Genomic DNA, 16,586 nt, shown 5'->3' with positions numbered 1-16,586 from the left:
TCACTGGCCATGCCTTTGCACTTGCTGGGACCCACACCCACCAGAGCCCTCTGCGCCCTGGATCCCAGGGAGCCTGGCACGTCAGCCCGACATGCACAAGCCTCATGAGAAAGGACAGCTGGCAGAGGAGACAGGAGCCAGGCTGGACCCTCAGCATCCCCATGGCCCCACTGGACCTCCTCTCTCTGGCAGTGGGAGTTACATAACTGGAAACTCCCTTTTCCTCTGGCTGCCCAGATTCAAGGCCAGACTTAGGCACAGTGGCAGCCATGTGGACACAGGCAGCCCCTCTCCCCTTACTGTCTTACCACCCCAGTGCTTTATGCTGACTTATCCCCATACCCAGCCCATCACACCCATCCTGATTATAACTGTCATTCCCTACCACCCTATTTCTGAGTGCCTACTATGTGCCACACACTATCCTAGTGGCTAAAAATAATTCGTTATTACTGTTCCCTGACGCTATGCCAGCCATTCACTCTTACTACCTCTTAATCCTTATAAATATCCTTGCGAGGCAGGCGTCCTTATCCCCATTTTACAGAGGCCAAAACCAGAGCTGTGGCTGCCTAGGAAGACAGAGTGAAGGGAGCAGAGAGGACGGAACCCACAGGGCTCACTCCAAACCCACGCCCTGCACCGGGGTGGAGGGGCAATGGCGCACAGGGACACAGTTCTCTTTCCACGTGTGTCTCCCCTACTCAAACAGGCCCCTGGCTGGGAGGCTGGGGTCGACTCTCTACTTCCAGGCAGCCAGCCCAGGGCCTGGGCACCAGCCAATGGCCTTGGTTAAACAGGTTAAAGCTCTCCCAGGCCCAGGACACAGAGGGACGCACAGGGACCTCAGAATAGCCTTCGGGCTCCTGAACAGAGCTGGCCACAGAGTTCCTACAGAACCCCATAGAGTCACATTCCTCTCATTTTCCTTTTTATTAAAAAATAGATCAAGAAAATATACACACTTCAACCCACCCACCAGAGCAGACTTTGTGGCGGCCACAGTGCCATGGGGAGTGGGCAGAGGGGTGGGGAGGGCCAGACCAGTCCTGATCAAAGTCTTGGCCATGTCCCTGAGCAGGGAGATGGCAGGTAGAGACGGGAGGTAGCCCCCAGCTAGAGCAGAGGTGGCTGAGGGCAACATGAGGCCGGGAGGGCAGGACAGGGCCTGCACAAGGCTGCTGCCATGGCCTTGCCCTTCTCCCCGTGGACTCTCTGCTCCCTGGCCTCCTCTTGGGTCTCAGCACTCAGGTATTGATCGCCTTCCAGCGCTCGCTGTCTGTGCTGTTGATGCTGCCCGTGTGGCAGGGCATGGAGGCCACGTCATCCAGGTAGGCCACCCCGCCGGCCACGTCGAACTGTGTGCTGGCAGCCCCAGCCGCCTCCAGGCCCTCGCGCCGGGCCACGGCGTAGGGCTGGGGCAGGTGCATGTCCGGCTCCTCGGTCTCGTCCACTTGGCATTTGTAGGAGAACAGGATCTTGGGCTCCGAGCTGGTGGGGAGGACAGAGGGGCAGGGGAGCCCCACCACAGGAGTCAGGAAAGGCCCTCCCTCTCTGGGCAGTACGGCTGGCAGACTGGGAGGAAAGGGGCTAATGGCTGCTAATGCTCACCCGGAGGCCCTGTCACTTGGACTCTAGGCCACAAGGACTTGTTTTAAACTCAGCACTCCTGGCTGTGTGGGCTTGGGCAGGTGCTTCTGCACCTGCCTTCTCACTCCAATATGGGTGCAACTATCAACTTCAGGGGGCTCCTTGCCAAGGATGAATAGGATAAGTCGGTAGCCTCAGCCGGGGCGGGGCGCAGAATGCTCGGCAAACGTGGCGGTGACCTCCACCCAGCAGCTGTTACTACCCGCTGTGTGCCTGCCCAGTCCCTCAGTCTTCAGGATAGCCCTGAAGGGGAAGCATAGCACCCAGTGTACAAAGAAGACCCTGAAGCTTGGGGTGGGGGCAAACGCCAGCCCTTCCACCACATTACAGGCCAGGGGTCCAAGCCTCAATCCCCACATGTCCTTAACATCGCATCTTCCTGACATGCCTGCAAACACACATGCATACAAGTGCACCCCGCCCCATGCCCAAATACTCACGGGACTCCCCCAACCCTGTTCCTCTCCTGGTAATACATGCGGCAGGAGCCTGGGGGTTTGGGGTCTACTTTGTTCCTGTCGTGTCTGATGGCTACAGTGGTGCCCGGCACACAGGTGCTCAATGAATGGTCACTTAAGGAATGAGCTAATCCATCCTTAAATGAAAAACAGCACGTGTAGAACAGTGTGCATAGCTACTATCTCTGGTGGGGAAAGTATGTCTGTTGCATATAAAATATATATATATGTGTATGTTTCTAGGTGTATACATGGACGTGTGTGCATGCACGTGCGCGTGTGTATATCTACATGTATACATATGCACGGCTGTATATGTACACACGTACACCCCATCCACCACGGTTGTCCCTTGCCATCCCTGCACGGAGGAAGCAGGGAGGCTCAGGACGCCACAGCATGCTTATGCGCAAGCGCAGAAGCTGAGGGCGTAGTTCCATCGGCAGCCACGCGGGGGCGCCCGCAACCTTTAAACTGCAGGGCAGTGGGCGGCGAGACCCCAGAACCGGCTGCGACCCCCACCCGCCAACCCGCACTCCCTCCGCGGAAGGACTCACCCGAAGAAGCCCCGGAGGAAGGTCACGTAGATGAGTGGCGCAAAGAAGCTGAAGTAGAGGAACGTGGTGGCATCTACACAGCTGGAGGGGTCGGGAGGGGCAGGTTGGGGTGAGGCCTCATGCCAAGGGGGGCTAGCCTGCTCCCTGTCGCCCCCAGCCCGGCCTTGCCCCGCGTACCAGAGGCCCTCGATGATGTCTGCACAGAGCAGCGCGCTTCCCAGCCCCTGAAGCAGGTTGAGCAGCGCCAGGATGCCTGCGTACACGTAAAAGCTCCTCCGCGCTGGGGGGTGAGGGGGCGTGAAATCCTGCCCTGGCCTCCACCCTTCCTGCCCAGTATATCACCTGGAACCCCTCTGGGTCCCCCGGGAGGCCACCCTCCCTCTCGCCAGGGCTCTCCAGCTCTAGGCTACAGTGGCCCAAACAGACCCCTGCCCTGGGCCCAGTCCCACCCCTCGCCTGGCACCAGTTGCTCACAGGGCAGGGAGATGCGCTCCTTCAGTGGGGTCTTGGGGAGCACGACCACCAGAGAGTAGACCTGCAGGGGCACAGAGGGCCTGAGAAGGATGCTGGGGAGCACCAGGCTGAGGCAAGCCCCAAACCAAGGCATCCGGGCCCCTGCCTCCAGCCCAGAGGCTCACCCAGCCTCCCCCAAGGCAGTGGGGGGACACCCGCCACCTCACCAGGAAGAAAAAGCAGGAGCTGACCAGCCAGAACTGGCGGCCCCCGTGCCCATAAATGTTGAAGTCCTCAGCGGAGAGGTGGGCATCAGGGTACAGGATCTCCAGTGTCCCCTGTAGGGACAGGCAGGGGAGGGTTTCACAGGCTCCTGTCTCCTGGAAAGCCCTCTTCCTGGGAGCTTTCCCCCTGGCATACAGTCCCCAAAGCTGTCCACCCCATCCACGCAGCTCCCCAGCCTGGTCCTGAGTTCCCTGCTCCAACACCCAGAACAGGCCTGGCAGGGGGTAGAGCTGGGCAAGGGGCAGCCCCTGCCCAACCTAAGAAAGGGGTCTCTGAATGCACAGCTCTCAGGGAGGTCTGCAGACCTGCATTGTCCCTACCTGGGCTGCCTGTTAAACTGGCAGGTTCTGGGCATCTCCCTGCCCCCACCCTGACCTACAAGATTGGGATGGGTTGGGGGCATGACCTGCCTGGTTAGCAAGCACCCCAGGTGATCCCTTAGGTGCATTTAAAGTTTGAGAACACTACACCTGCTAAATTTCACAGCCTGACCCAGGACCAGAAGCAGTGGGTGCCCAGCCCTCACTGATCCCCGGCCCCTTCAGGGGGCCCCTGGGCTGTCCCAGCCCACCCTTGCCTGGGTGACAGAGTAGGCCAGGGACAGCACGGTGGTGATGGCCAGCACCCTCCTGATGCTTGACTTGCTCTCCAGGTGACCTGGAAGAAACATGCTGGTCAGCCAGCAGAAGCCAGCCAGGTGTCCGCCAGGGAGGGGCAGGGAGAGCATCGGCCCAGGCCGCACACGCACCGAAGGCAAGGCCAAGAATGACCACACTCAGCTCAATGGCCAGCAGGAAGAAGCGGGTAATCTCCCACAGGATCTGGACACAGAGGGGGCAGAGTGTCAGCCAGGGGCCAGTCACCCCTCTCCCCAGGGCTCAGCAGCCCCCTTGTCGGCAGGCCCAGCCACACCTTATCTGCGACAGTTGCAGCATCCGAGGTGCTGACAGTCATGGACACCACGGCCCGGGCGATGCCCACCAGTGCCACCACGAACACCTGGTGGGAGAGGGGGTGGGGTGGTGGAATCGGGGCCCAGACCTCTGGGAATCGGGGGACTGCAAGCCCATTCCCCACAACTACAGGAGCCTGATTCCTCAGAAGGGAAGGATTCCAAACTGAACAAGTCAGGGGTGGGATGCAGGTGAGTGGGGGGACCTCAGGCCTGGCCCTCCCCTCTCAGGCATCAGTTTCCTGGCTACACCAACAACCTTGGAACACTTAGTAGGGGTGACATAGTGGAGCCAGGCTGCCTAGGTCCAAACGCCAGCTCTGCCACTTTCTGCCTCTGTGAACTCAGGGAAGGAAATGTACTTCCATGCCTCAGTTTCCTCATCTGTGAAATGGGGTAAAAACAGCGCCTGCTGCATTTGACCGTCGGGAGGACCAAATGGAGAATGGTACGTAGCAGAAGCGTGCCTGGCACACATAAGGGCTAGGTACACGTTTGCTGCTAGTACTGCCGTATTAAGGAATTTCCTTCTGAGACATAGGTGCTAGGTGCAAGGAGACTGTAGGGAAGAGGCGTCAGTGACCCTGGGGAAGGCTGCTGCACCAGAGCTTGTAGAGAACTGCCTGTGCTCGGCATCTGCGGTTTTATCAGCCCAGTATCAGCCCCTTCCTCTGGCTAGAGCCTCCTTCCTCTACCCTGCCCTCTCCTCCTTCACATGGTTTGGGCTGACCCACCACTCCTGGCTTCAGGGACTGGTTGGCGACCCAGGGCTGGCCATTCAGCATATGCCATTCCCCTGGTTTGGGGCTGGGGGCGGGGGGCAAGGAAGTCCAGTGAGAGTCACACCCAGGACATGAGGTTCAGCCCTGGGGAAAGGAAGCTCAGGGGATGCAAGCCTGGAGCTGCTGGGGCCACCAGCCAGCATGAGAGCAGAGGCTGCTAGACACAGGGCCATCACAGGGAGCCAAGCCGAGAGGGAGGCAGAAATGGTGCCCCAGCAGCATTACTGAGTCCCTGAACCAGCCATGCCTGAAGCCCTAGGACCTGTCAGCTTCCCACCAATTACCTTGTCTCCAGCTTCTGTGAGTTTAGGTTGGGTTCACTGACACAAACAAACAAGAGAGCCCAAACTCACACACACTCCATCTTTTGTGCCATGAAAACCGTGTCCAACCACTGGAAGCAGACGCCACCCAGCAGGGCCAGAGGCAGAAGCCACAGACTGTGGTGTGCCTACCGCAGGCCAAGCACCCCTGGGCTGGAGCTGGGCCCACCGTGGTACTCAGTGCTCAACTCAGTGGCCAGCATGCATCTCGGAGGAGGCACTGAGGCCCAGAGGGCCAAGCCGCTGGTCCAAGGTCATTCTGCACAGTGGGCTTTTTGGAAGGCAAGCTGCCCAAGTGCACTCTTACCGAGCAGTGCTGACTCCCTGGCCCTACCCCCTGTTCCTGGGTACTGGCCCCAGGTCCTTCCTCCCCACCCACTCCCTGAGGAAACACATCTGCCTGACAAGCAATGGGTGCCTCATATCTGTTGAGTAAATACCCAAATGAGTAAATGGTCAGAGAGGCAGCGGGAAAGAGCAGAGAGGAAAGCAGGCCTCGATCCCCACCCTGCCCACTGCCACCTCACAGGGGAAGGGGCTCCAGCAGGGGTCCCTGGGGCCTCAACCAGTGTCCCCCCAGGTTCTCCACAGCCTCCTCTGCCTCTTGGCCTGCCCACTACCCACTCCTACGATTGGAATGTTCTGAGCCAGGCCAGAGAGGAGGACCAGGGAGCCACCCGGCTCTCAGTAGTGGTAAGTAAGAGTCACCACAGGGGGACTCCGGTCAGTAAGGCCCGAGCCCTGAAGGAAAGGAGCTGGTCACCCCGCACCTGGGGCCGCACCTGGGGCCGTCTTCTCACCCACAGCCCTGCTACTTCTCCCAGACAACACGCACAGGACCACTGAGTGATGAAAATTCAGGCTCTCCTGACAGGTGGTAAGTCTGCTCCAAAGAGATCTTGTAGAATGTGTGGGTGTGTGGACATATGGACAGATGGATGGATGGATGGATGGATGGATGGATGGATGGATGGATGGATGGATGGAAGCTGCAGTGAGCATTTTTTCCCTCCCAGCATCTATTCCCCTTCCCCATAGTTCTGGTTCCCCAGTTTTCTTCCAAGGACTATGACCCTCCTCAGTCCATATTACCTGGCCAACCTCACCCTCCAAAGAGCCTCTTCCCCTGATTGTTACAGGGACGAACATGGGACCCAAGATGGGCCAATCGGAGGCAATTCCAGGTCTATGCTGGCACCATCAGGAAAGAGGTACTGTGCTGGGGTTGGCAGGGAGGCAGGATGTCAGCTCGCCCGAAGCTGCTCTTGGCTGTCCATGATGCCCTAGCGGACAACTCATCTAACATAAAGCTCAGAGAAGAGCAGGGATGCAGACAAAGACCAAGTCCTGCTGACATCCGTCAATGCCCTGGATGCAGCCATACCTGAAGCTGGCCAGTACAGAAGCAGTTAATAATGCTCTTTTCTGCTTAAGCCAGTTGGAGTTGGGTTTTCTGTCACCAACTGGAGTGAAACTCACCAGGATATAGAAGGTGATAAAAATGGGGCTGGAGGTGACGCGGATCTTGGCCCGAGCAAACGGAAGCTTCCAGAGCAGGAAGATGAAGAACAGCACATTGGGGATGAGCAGCAGGAGGTCCCAGTACCGGACCCTAGCAGATAGAAGCAGAGGCTGGCTCACTGGTGAGGCTGTGCACCCATGCCCCACCCACCCCCACCCCACACCCCCCCACACAGCCTGCCTGTTCTGTGGGGCTGTCCCTGCCTCACCTAGAGGCGCCAATGTCCTCATAGAGCAGCAGCAGACAGCGATGTGGCACACTGAGGTTGGGTGCCAGGGGCGGGGGCAGCACTGTGCTCCCGTTCAGGCCAATAACCTCCCCCAGAGTGTCCATCCCGCCAGCAGCCGGCCCTGAGGGAGTGAGAGGCGCCATGTTAGCAGTGCAGGGGCTGTGTGCCTGGGGCCGCTGGGTCTCAGGCTCCCCGTGGGATACACGAGGGGCTGCCTACAGTGGGCCTGCGGACCGCTCCCCCACCCGCCCATGCCTGCCACAAGCCAAGCCCCAACAGGGGCCCAGCCCTTCATGTCAGGCTCTGTCCCTTAAGTCCCAGGCAATAAAAGCCACCCCAGTGACGGAGCCCATCTGTGTGCTGGGCCCAGCAATGCATGCCACTTGCTGTCACCCCAGCGAGTCCCTCCAAACCCAGGGTCAAGGGAGAAGGAAGCAGAGGAGCTAGGAGCCAGCATTCACGTCCCAGCCTATTCCTACTTCCTTTTCGCCTGGGCCTTAGTTTCCCCTACTTCTGAAGTGGGCACAATGACAGCATCCACCCTGTGAGGTTGTGGCGAACAATAATTAAGCGATGTGGATGGAGTGTCTCCTGCAGCCTGACGTGTGCGGTCCTCAGTGACTGCAAGTCGCAGTGCCACCCTCCACAGGGACGCAGAACCGCCGGGGTAGCCGAGTGACCTGTGTGCGGTCACACGGCTTCCCAGGGCCACACCTCAGGTGGACCACAACACCTTGCCTTCCTCTGCTCCACCCTGGAAAGGCAAGATGCAAACGGAGGGAACACTGCACCAAGGAAGACGCGCAGGAGGCCTCCACGCAGATCCCGGAGAGGGAATAGGAGGCAGAGGGAGGAGCTGGGAATGAGACATTAGGAATCCAGCCGGAAGACAGGACAGCTGGTGTCCTGGGCCCTGGAAGCCACCCTGGACAACTGAGGTGGGCTCCCAGGTCACAGGGCTCTCGGGGGTGGCTGCAGAGGAGCTGGGCCCACACGGACAGCTCAGGGGGACCCAGGGCAGGGGAGCCAGTTGTGGCCAGGCACCAGGACATAATAGATGCCTGCACACAAATGACTTGAACAGACTGGGCCTTGTGACCCGGCATCTCCACTTCCAGGTACATTCATAACCACCCAGGCCAGAGTGGCCCAAGTGCCCACCATCAGCAGAATACACACATTGATGGCAACACTCCATAAACAGTGCAAACAGGGCAGAACTAAAAAGAACAGACTGCTACAGGCAGTGAGGACCCCACAGACATGATGCTGAGCAGAGCCAGGCCCAAGTGCAGACACGCGGTCTGACCCCCGTGGAGATCCAGGTTAGGGGCCCCCTTGCAAAGGACGAAGTGCAGAGTGGAGGGGAGGCACACCAGCTTCTGGATGCTTGATCTGGGTGGTGGGTATGCAAATACGCAGACAAGCTCACTGTGTTCATCAAGCTGCATACCTGTGATGTGCACACTTTTCTGTATGGGATTTACTTCAGTAAACTTTTCAAAATTAAAAAGATGTGTTCTGTTTAAACGCCTATAGTACAGGCCTCCCCTCCAGCAGGGAGCAGCCCAGGGTGCTCAGCGCCAGTTGGCAGGAAGGGTTTGCAGATCAAGCAGGACCCGAGCTGGCACCCTCACCAGCACCACCCCCAAGCAGCAGGCCCCAGATGGGCAGAGGGGACACAGGGATACCCTCACTACTGGTCCAAGTCATGGAACATGATGCCGCCTCTGGTCAAAAGGGATGGAGGATCCTGTAGCAGGTGGACCAAGACCTGTGGCTCAGGACCCTCCATTCTTCCCTCCAACAGGCCATGGACTGGCTCTGGGGTCACGTCCCCATATGTGGGCATGCCAATGACAGGGAGTATTAAACAGAGCATGCCAGACACATAGTAGTTCCAAAGAAAGAAACTGGCTCCTTCCCTGTTCCCTACTGATGGAACAGCAACCAAAGTACCCCCTTCATTCCTGCATTCTCCCACCACAGCAGACACGGCTGAGCACCTTCTGTGCACCCTGGGTGAATGTAGGCACTGGGCACACAGGACTTTCACAAGCCCTCATTCAAGGTGCCAACCACCAGCACACAAAAAAACTGTACTTCTCCCAGAGATAAGTGCTAAGAAAAAAGGAGTGGTACAGAATGATGGGGAACACAGTAGAGACTTGCGGGCCCCCCAACGTCCCCCCTTCCCTTTTGTGCTGGAGCCTGTGGATTTTAGCCTGCATGTGGCTTCCCAGAACAATGAGTACTTTCCCAGCTTCCCTTGCCACACTGTCTGTGGCCATTTAACTGAGTTTTATCCAGTTGGACATGAGTGGTGAGGTTTGCCAATTTCAGGTCATGTCTTTCTCCTGTCCCACTTGCAATATGGGATGTGGTGGTAGGAGCAACAGCAGCCATATTAGACCACAAGACAGACGCCACATATTGAGGATAACAGCAATAAGAAGGTGTCTGGGTCCCAGACATGATAGGGCCTCCATGCATGTCCTGGACAGCTTGCACACTGACTGCCATGGAACAGACAGGAATAATCTTCTATCTTCTTACCTTGGCTCTGGGGGAAAGAGCCACTATATTGGCAACACAGGGCTGCTGAGGCAGGCTCCCGGGTCACAGGACTCTCAGGGATGGCAGCAGAGGAGCTGGGTCCACATTGAGAGCAGCAGGGACTTTCACAGGGAGCTTATGGGGACCCAAGGCAGGCGAGCCAGGTGTGGCTGGGAACCAGGACATAACAGATGCCAGCATTCCAAATGACAACTTGAATAGACTTGGCATTATGACCCGTTGTCTCCACTTCCAGGCACATTCATTACAGGCCAGGCCAGGAGCAGCCCAAGTGCCCACCATCAGCAGAATGCACACACAGATGGCAGCATTCCATAAACAGTTCAAACAGTGCAGAAATAAAGAGAAGAGACTGCTACAGGCAGTGAGGACCTCACAGACATGATGCTGAGCGGAGCCAGGCCCAAGTATGGACATTGGCCTTTGTTTCAACAGCTAAGCCGGAAGCCCAGTGAATATAAAGGGGTGCGGCTCTGCACTGGGTTGTCAGACAAGGTGACATCTGAGCTGAGATCTAAATAACTGAGAAGGAGCCAGCCTTGGGAAAATCTGTACAAAAAGCATACCAGTGGGAGGACTGTGGATGCAAAGACCATTGGAAAGAAATAGGCTTGGCCTGTTCACAGGGCAAAAAGCAGGCCAGAGTGGCTGGGGTGCAATCCAGAGGCTGGTGGGGCCACATAACCACACACAATGTGATTTCACTCCAAGTGCAAGCAGAAGGCTGTTCTGAAGGCAGGTGACAGGACCGAGGACCCCACTTCCATGTAGAGGGAATCACTCAGGCTGCTGTGGAGAATGGACAGAAGCGGGGGCAGAGTGGAGGCAGGGAGACCGAGGCGGCTGTGCCCGTCCTGGTGAGAGGACAGGGCCTCACTAGTGGTAGCAGTTGGGGTGGATGGAGGGATCTGGAACACCCCTGGGAGGCGCGGCCAGTAAGACCACAGACACCAGTCGGGAGTGAGGGGAGAGAGCTGGGGAGGCTGATATCACAGCTTCTGGCCTGAGACGTCAGGTATTTTGCAGAGGCCAGGCTGACACTGTGTCGGGGTCCCCACCAAACACTGCCTCCTTCTTCCTTGCTAACAAGGTGCTGTTTAGTTTCTGACTCCCTCCATGATGCCCTGCTGAACAGGCGGGGCCCCTCCCCGGCACTGGGAGTGGAATCTCAATTAATGCAAGCCAGTGGTTTGGGGTGGGGCCACATGAAGCGAGGCATGCTGCAGTCCCGGACCCTCAGCTGGGTACAGGGGTGTTCCAGTTTGACAGTGGGGCTGCAGGCGGCAGGGGGCTGTTGATTTTTCATGGACAGGGTCCAGGGCTGCCAAATATTCTGCAACCTTCGGGACAGTCCAAATGCTTGTCCTCCCCTTTGCCAAGAGCGCCCTGCAGAGAAACTCTGGTCCAAGTCAAAAACGGTGGGCATGTTCTCCATGCCAGAGGCAGGTTCAGGCAAGGGCATGTGATGTCACATGGCAGAAGTCTCCTCTAGGAGAAAGGCCCCCTTCTTTGCACCTCTATGTGGCCGTTGAAGGTGTGAGTCCAACCTGCAGCCACATGAGGCCATGCTGGACACAGGGAGGTCACAGCGGGCAGGGGGTGTGCCTCCTCCCTCAAGACTTCCAGTGACCCGAGATGCTAACTTGAAAGTGACTGGAGTTGAAGGACAGGGCTTCCGCAGCCACCCTGCTCAGCACTCCCTGTGGGACAGTCTTCTGTCCCAGCAACCTGATACCAGCTCTGGCCTGGGACAGAGGGCCAAGCAGCCCCAGGCAGGGCAGGACTGAGGGGTGCCGGCCCAGCATCCAGCAGCTTGCAGGAACAGAGAGGCCCTTGTGGCAAAGAGGAGCCAGTGGGGATGAACAGGAGCCAGCAATAAGAGAAGCCACAGTGGGGGGCTTCTCTTGGTTTTGCCTGTCCAGTACCCCATTTTTCTCAGGGGTAACCTCAGCTACCCCAGTCTCTATCCATGAGGTTTAGATAGAGCTAACTACTACCCCTTTACAAAGCTAAGAAATGGGCCTGTGATCTAAGCCTGGCCAATGAGACTCAGCCCTGAGACTTTTGCCATATTTGTTAGGAAACAGCTACATTTTCTGCTAAGAGCAGTAAGCCAGAGCTGTACCACTTTGACACACACACGGATACCCACCTGAAAACAAAGCCAGCACAGAGGAACACAGAGCTGAGAGACAGATGGAAATAGATCGTCGTGTGAGCCCCTGGGTGCAACCATACCTGAAGCCAGTCCTACCCCCCTGAGCTTGTTAGTTATAAATCCAACAAATTCCCTTCTCATCTGAGATCAGTTTAAGTCTGATTCCTCTTATTTACCACTGTACGACTTTCAGCTGACACAGGTTATGGTCTTGGGCAGACCTGGGTTGCACTTCTGGCTCTGCTCTGTGCTATTTCCTCTCTCTGAGTATCATGGTGACACCACCTACCCAACACGGCTGCTCAGAAAATCAAACAAGTCCAGAGAAATAAATGCCTACAAAAGGCCATACAAAGGTAACTGCTGCTTTTATTCCCTGAGGGACATGGAGAGGGAAGGATTTGGTTCACAGGTCCAAAGGCCCCCTTCAAAGTTCACCTGCTCCAGGGTCTGGGGTGAGGAACAATGTCAGCTGCTGTCCCTCCACCAATTCCCCTACTAATTCTATAATCACGGCAAGAACACTCACTGAGCCCTCCCAGCCCTAGGGGAAGTACTTCCATTGTCCCCACTGTACCGCGCTCAGAGCCAGGCAGGCCTGCAATCCAGGTTGTCTGCCTCTAGTGCTCAGACCCTGAGGCAGCAACTTGCCAGGTGGCCCCCCAGGGCCTCAGCTTCTCCACCTTCCCACGGAGGGCTATACGCTCCATCTAGGACTGTGCTTCTCAGACCTGAGGGCTGTGGACATGCAGGTTCTGATCCAGCAGGCCTGGGGCAGGGCTAGGAGTCTGCATTTCTAACAGGCTCCGAGGTGGTGCCCGCTGCTCTGCTGATCAGGGAACCACACTTGAGTTATGAGGCTGTCAGCCTTAACAGGGCTGCCACTCTGTGTCAACACTTATCAAAATAACTGAAGCAATAAAAAATAAATAAAACGATGCCCACTGGGTACAGACCCAGGGCTGGATGTTTTACAAGTGGTAGCACACTTAACCATCATGGCAGCCGCTAAGAGAGAGGGACCTAGTATTGTGCGCATTGTGTGGAGGCACAGAATGTAAGGCACTGGCCCCACATTCTCCTCCCACCACATGGGTAAGCTCCTGGCCCCCGAGGGTGGGAGGGGGAGGGCAAGAATCCAGACAGTGGCAGAGCACGGGGTCTGCAGGCTCAGGAAACAGGACCAGGGAAGGCCAGCTGAGGGCAGACACAACGGGTGGGGAAGGGAATTGTCAGAGGAGGAGGTCCTGGAGTACTGAGCTGAGCTCTCTGGGGCAACCCTGCACCTGTCAGGACCAGGGCAACGAGGATGGCTGCTTCTTTCACTTGGGAGGGACTCTCCTGACCGCATTAACATTCCGGAGGCCATCTTCCCATGCCACATGGGCCTCCACCTCCCTCCCACACTCCCTCCACCCGAGGCCGGCCTGTGGAGCAGGACACCAGCTCAGCTCTGCTCCTGAGGTACCAGGTCTGCTGTGAGCTCCTGGACAAGGCCCCTCCTCCTGGGCCTCAGCTTCCCATCTCTCATCTATGCAGTGGGATTGACCGAACCTGACTGGGAGTTGCTAGATGGGAAACCCCGAGGAAGACTGAAAACCATGAGCAGAAGAACGAAGCTGTGGTTCTTAGTTTCTATAATGTTCCTCTGCTTCCGAACCCAAGCTGGTTGTTGAGCTTTTAAACCTGGAACCAAAACAGGGTGAGAAACCTCCACAGACAGAGGCCAACTCCCTTACTCCACAGCCTTAGAGCTGGGAGTAGATACTACCTAGAGAGGCCCCTCCTGGTAAACTGCAGCAGCCTGGGCGGGAGCTTCCTTCCCCAGAAGGAAGGGGAACCCTGGACCCCTTCCCTCGGCCTTCAAGGCCCAACTTGACCTGACCCCTGCCTGCTGCTCTGCTCGTCTGCCACTCCCCGGCCCCTGGCTTCAGTCTTTTTCCCCAAGCTGCCATGCTTATTCCCACCTCAGAACTTTGTGCTTGCTCTTCTCCCACCATTACCTCAACATTCGGACCACCTCCTCAGGGAAGCCCTCCTGAACCATCTCTCACAGCTAGCACACCCTGTGCTTCTTTACAATAATAGCACTTGGCCTCTGCCTCAAGTGGTGGCCCTAGCTGTGTATTTATTTATGGGTTCACCGGCTGTCTACCCCAGCCTGCTCATGACCCTATCCCCTAGAACAGTGCCCGGCACAAAATAAGTTGTCAACAATACCTAAGAGGCAGACAGATGAATCTCCAGCAGAGCGCAGCCAAGACCTTGTGGGGAGTGAGAGCAGGACCCCACAGCCCCTGCTGCGGAGCCAGGCGGCAGTCACTCCTACCCTTCCTCCCCTAATCCAGCAGCAGAGTGCTGGGCGCGGCATGGGCCCCCGTGGGTAAAAACACACTCCCTGGCCCGTTTCAGGTTGCTGAAGGCCACCGTAAAGCTGGAGGCAGGCCCCATCACACTGTAGATGGCGACACAGGCCCGGTGGGGGGATAACTCAGGCCAGATCTTCCCGTGCACAGGCTCAAGCCACAGGGTCCACAGCTCTGCTTGCTGGCCACAACCCCAGACTCTGTCCAGCTGTGAGGGTCCGCACTCCCTCCCCTGCCCCTTCCCCCGCGGGACTCCCAGTTCCAACCCCTCTCCCTTTAGTCCTTACACCCAGGAATCTCTTTGCCCTCTGAAGCTCCCCCAAGGGTGTCCTACGAGGCTGTGCCCTGAGCGGGAAGGGGTCACTCCCGGAGGAAGGAGCGGGGACAGGTGGTCGCCCATCCAATCGATGGGGGTGAGGGTCCCCATTGACGCCGGGCTCTTTCTCAGCTGTCACGGGGGGTCACTAGATGCTCCCGGGCTTCAGGAGCTCCCCTCCCGGAAGGGGTCGGGGGACAGCGGCTGTTGACGAGGCGTCTATGGAGCGGTGGTCCCAGCCCGGGCAGAGGCGAGGAGGCGCCCCACGCGCTGTAGGATTTCACCGCGCTGGGATAGGACCCCCCTCCAGCTGTGGCAGGATTGGGAGAGGGTCACCTCCTTACCTGAGGGCCCCAGGCCGTTCTCAGGCCCCGCCGCCAGGGCGGCCCATCCGCTGTAGTGGGTGCGCTGACCGCGCAGGGGCTCCGGGATTCCGGCCTCCCGTGCGCGGAGCTGACAACGGGGCCGGGGAGCGTCGCGCAAGAGCCGAGGGAGGCGGGCTCCACGGAAATCGGGGCAAGCTGGCGTCGTCGAGAGTGTTCAGCTCGTCGGGCCCGCAGGGCCCACCGGCCCCCAGGACACCGTGCAGCCCTTGCCAGCTGCAGCAACCCGGAAGGCAGGAGCGTCCTTTTCTTTCAGCCAAAACTACAAAAACATCCACAGTCCCTACTTGTAGCGCTCAGGCCCGCCCCCAAGCCTCCAGTAGCCTATAGGAGTGGAGCGACACCTAAAAGAGGGCACAAACAACGGAAGAAGCCACTCAGATCCCTAAGGGGCGGAGCGGCCCGCTGACCTCTTAAAGAGACAGCACGCAGGCACTGGGGGAAAGCCACTTGGGGGAGGATAGCTGCTCCGTTTCTCACCCGGAAAAACGCCTTGATCGCTGACCCGAGAGCTGAGGACTTCGGCCCCTCGCTGGCCAGCTGTCAGCAGCTCTCAATGGACCCGCTCGCTTCGGCCAGCGCTCCTCTCCGGGGCCGGGCTGCGGCCTGACGGTCCGGGGAGGAGCCGCGGCAGACCGGCCCCCTAGCGCGCCACCGCCTCCGGCGTCCGGCAGTCGCTGACCGGCCGGGTGACCTTTGGTCACCTGGGTGAGGAAGGAAGGGTAGGAGACACCCCTCCCAGGAACGACGCGTTCTGACCAGCTTGCTACGCCGCCTGGACGTCCACCATCAAAGCGCTCGGGCGTCGTTGACCACCACCCAGATTGCAGAGACTAATTTGCACAACCCTGCAGGCCAGCTATTATCAGTCGCCTTTTACAAGGGAGGCACCTGAGACGTTAAACAGCTTGCCTAAAGCCACACAGCCAGGAAGTGTCAAAATCAAGACGCAGGGGTTTGAACTGTCCTTCCTCCATCTCTAACATCAACAATCCTTCCTCTAGCATTCAGCTTCCTCTAGGAAGCCTTCCTGACTGCCCCTGTCCTCGCCCTCCTGACATCTACATGTGTCTACTCCTGCCTCTTCTGCGGTTAGCCCTGCATGGTCTGGCCCTCCCTGCTTCGGAGTCCTCACCTCCCACCCTCCTCCTCCTCCTTCAGTGTGCTCAAACCACACTGCTTTCTGTTTCTCTTCGTTGAATATGTATATATACACACACCAAGCTTGTTCCTGCCTGTGGATCTCTGCATCTGTCCCTTGCCTGACTGACTCCCTATCACATGACTTCCTCCTTGACACCCCAGCTAAAAAGTAGCTGTCCAGTCTCTGTCACATAATGCCCTTTTCTTTCCCTCCCAGCACCATCTCTCTAACATGATTATATTCATTTACTTGTATCCTAGTGAGTCATCAGCCTCCGCCTACTAGAGCGTCAGTGTCAGGGGACAGAACCATGCTTGTCACATTCCCTGCAATGTCCTATGGCTGACTCACTGCCTGGTGCAAATTGAAGGCAGCCTCTTCTGACAGCAACCCCAAGGTACACACCCCATGGCAGCACAGCTGCTTCCAGT

At 57.8% G+C, this 16,586-nt stretch overlaps 1 protein-coding gene across 3 annotated transcripts; it reads right to left on the bottom strand.

Moving 5' to 3' along the window:
* Positions 1–918: 918 nt before the first annotated feature.
* On the bottom strand, positions 919–16,143 carry TPRA1 (transmembrane protein adipocyte associated 1). Of its 3 annotated transcripts, none has more exons than XM_037023611.2 (12): positions 15,492–16,143; positions 14,973–15,355; positions 7,191–7,332; positions 6,940–7,072; positions 4,316–4,402; positions 4,152–4,224; positions 3,981–4,060; positions 3,370–3,456; positions 3,140–3,200; positions 2,843–2,945; positions 2,666–2,746; positions 919–1,491 (listed from the first exon to the last, which is right to left on the bottom strand). In XM_037023611.2, the coding sequence occupies exons 3-12, from the start codon at positions 7,313–7,315 to the stop codon at positions 1,248–1,250; spliced, it is 1,074 nt and encodes a 357-aa protein (XP_036879506.1). In that variant the 5' UTR covers positions 7,316–7,332; positions 14,973–15,355; positions 15,492–16,143; the 3' UTR covers positions 919–1,247. The 3 variants fall into 3 exon arrangements, with proteins under 3 accessions (XP_036879506.1, XP_036879504.1, XP_036879505.1); XM_037023609.2 differs by having other exon boundaries at positions 3,346–3,456; positions 15,492–16,133; XM_037023610.2 differs by having other exon boundaries at positions 3,346–3,456; positions 14,973–15,273; positions 15,492–16,133.
* Positions 16,144–16,586: the final 443 nt, after the last annotated feature.

This window comes from Manis javanica, chromosome 3, assembly GCF_040802235.1.
Source record: "Manis javanica isolate MJ-LG chromosome 3, MJ_LKY, whole genome shotgun sequence".
In the NCBI taxonomy this organism is placed as follows: Eukaryota; Metazoa; Chordata; class Mammalia; order Pholidota; family Manidae; genus Manis; species Manis javanica.
This window is presented reverse-complemented; position numbering and strand designations above follow the sequence as displayed.

Coding starts and splice junctions, on each gene's coding strand:
- TPRA1 (XM_037023609.2), bottom strand. CDS start 7,315: ATGGACACTCTGGGGGAGGTTATTGGCCTGAACGGGAGCACAGTGCTG. Junction 7,073..7,190: donor GAGGACATTGGCGCCTCTAG/GTGAGGCAGGGA, acceptor TCTATCTGCTAG/GGTCCGGTACTGGGACCTCC. Junction 4,403..6,939: donor TTATCACCTTCTATATCCTG/GTGAGTTTCACT, acceptor CTCTCCCACCAG/GTGTTCGTGGTGGCACTGGT.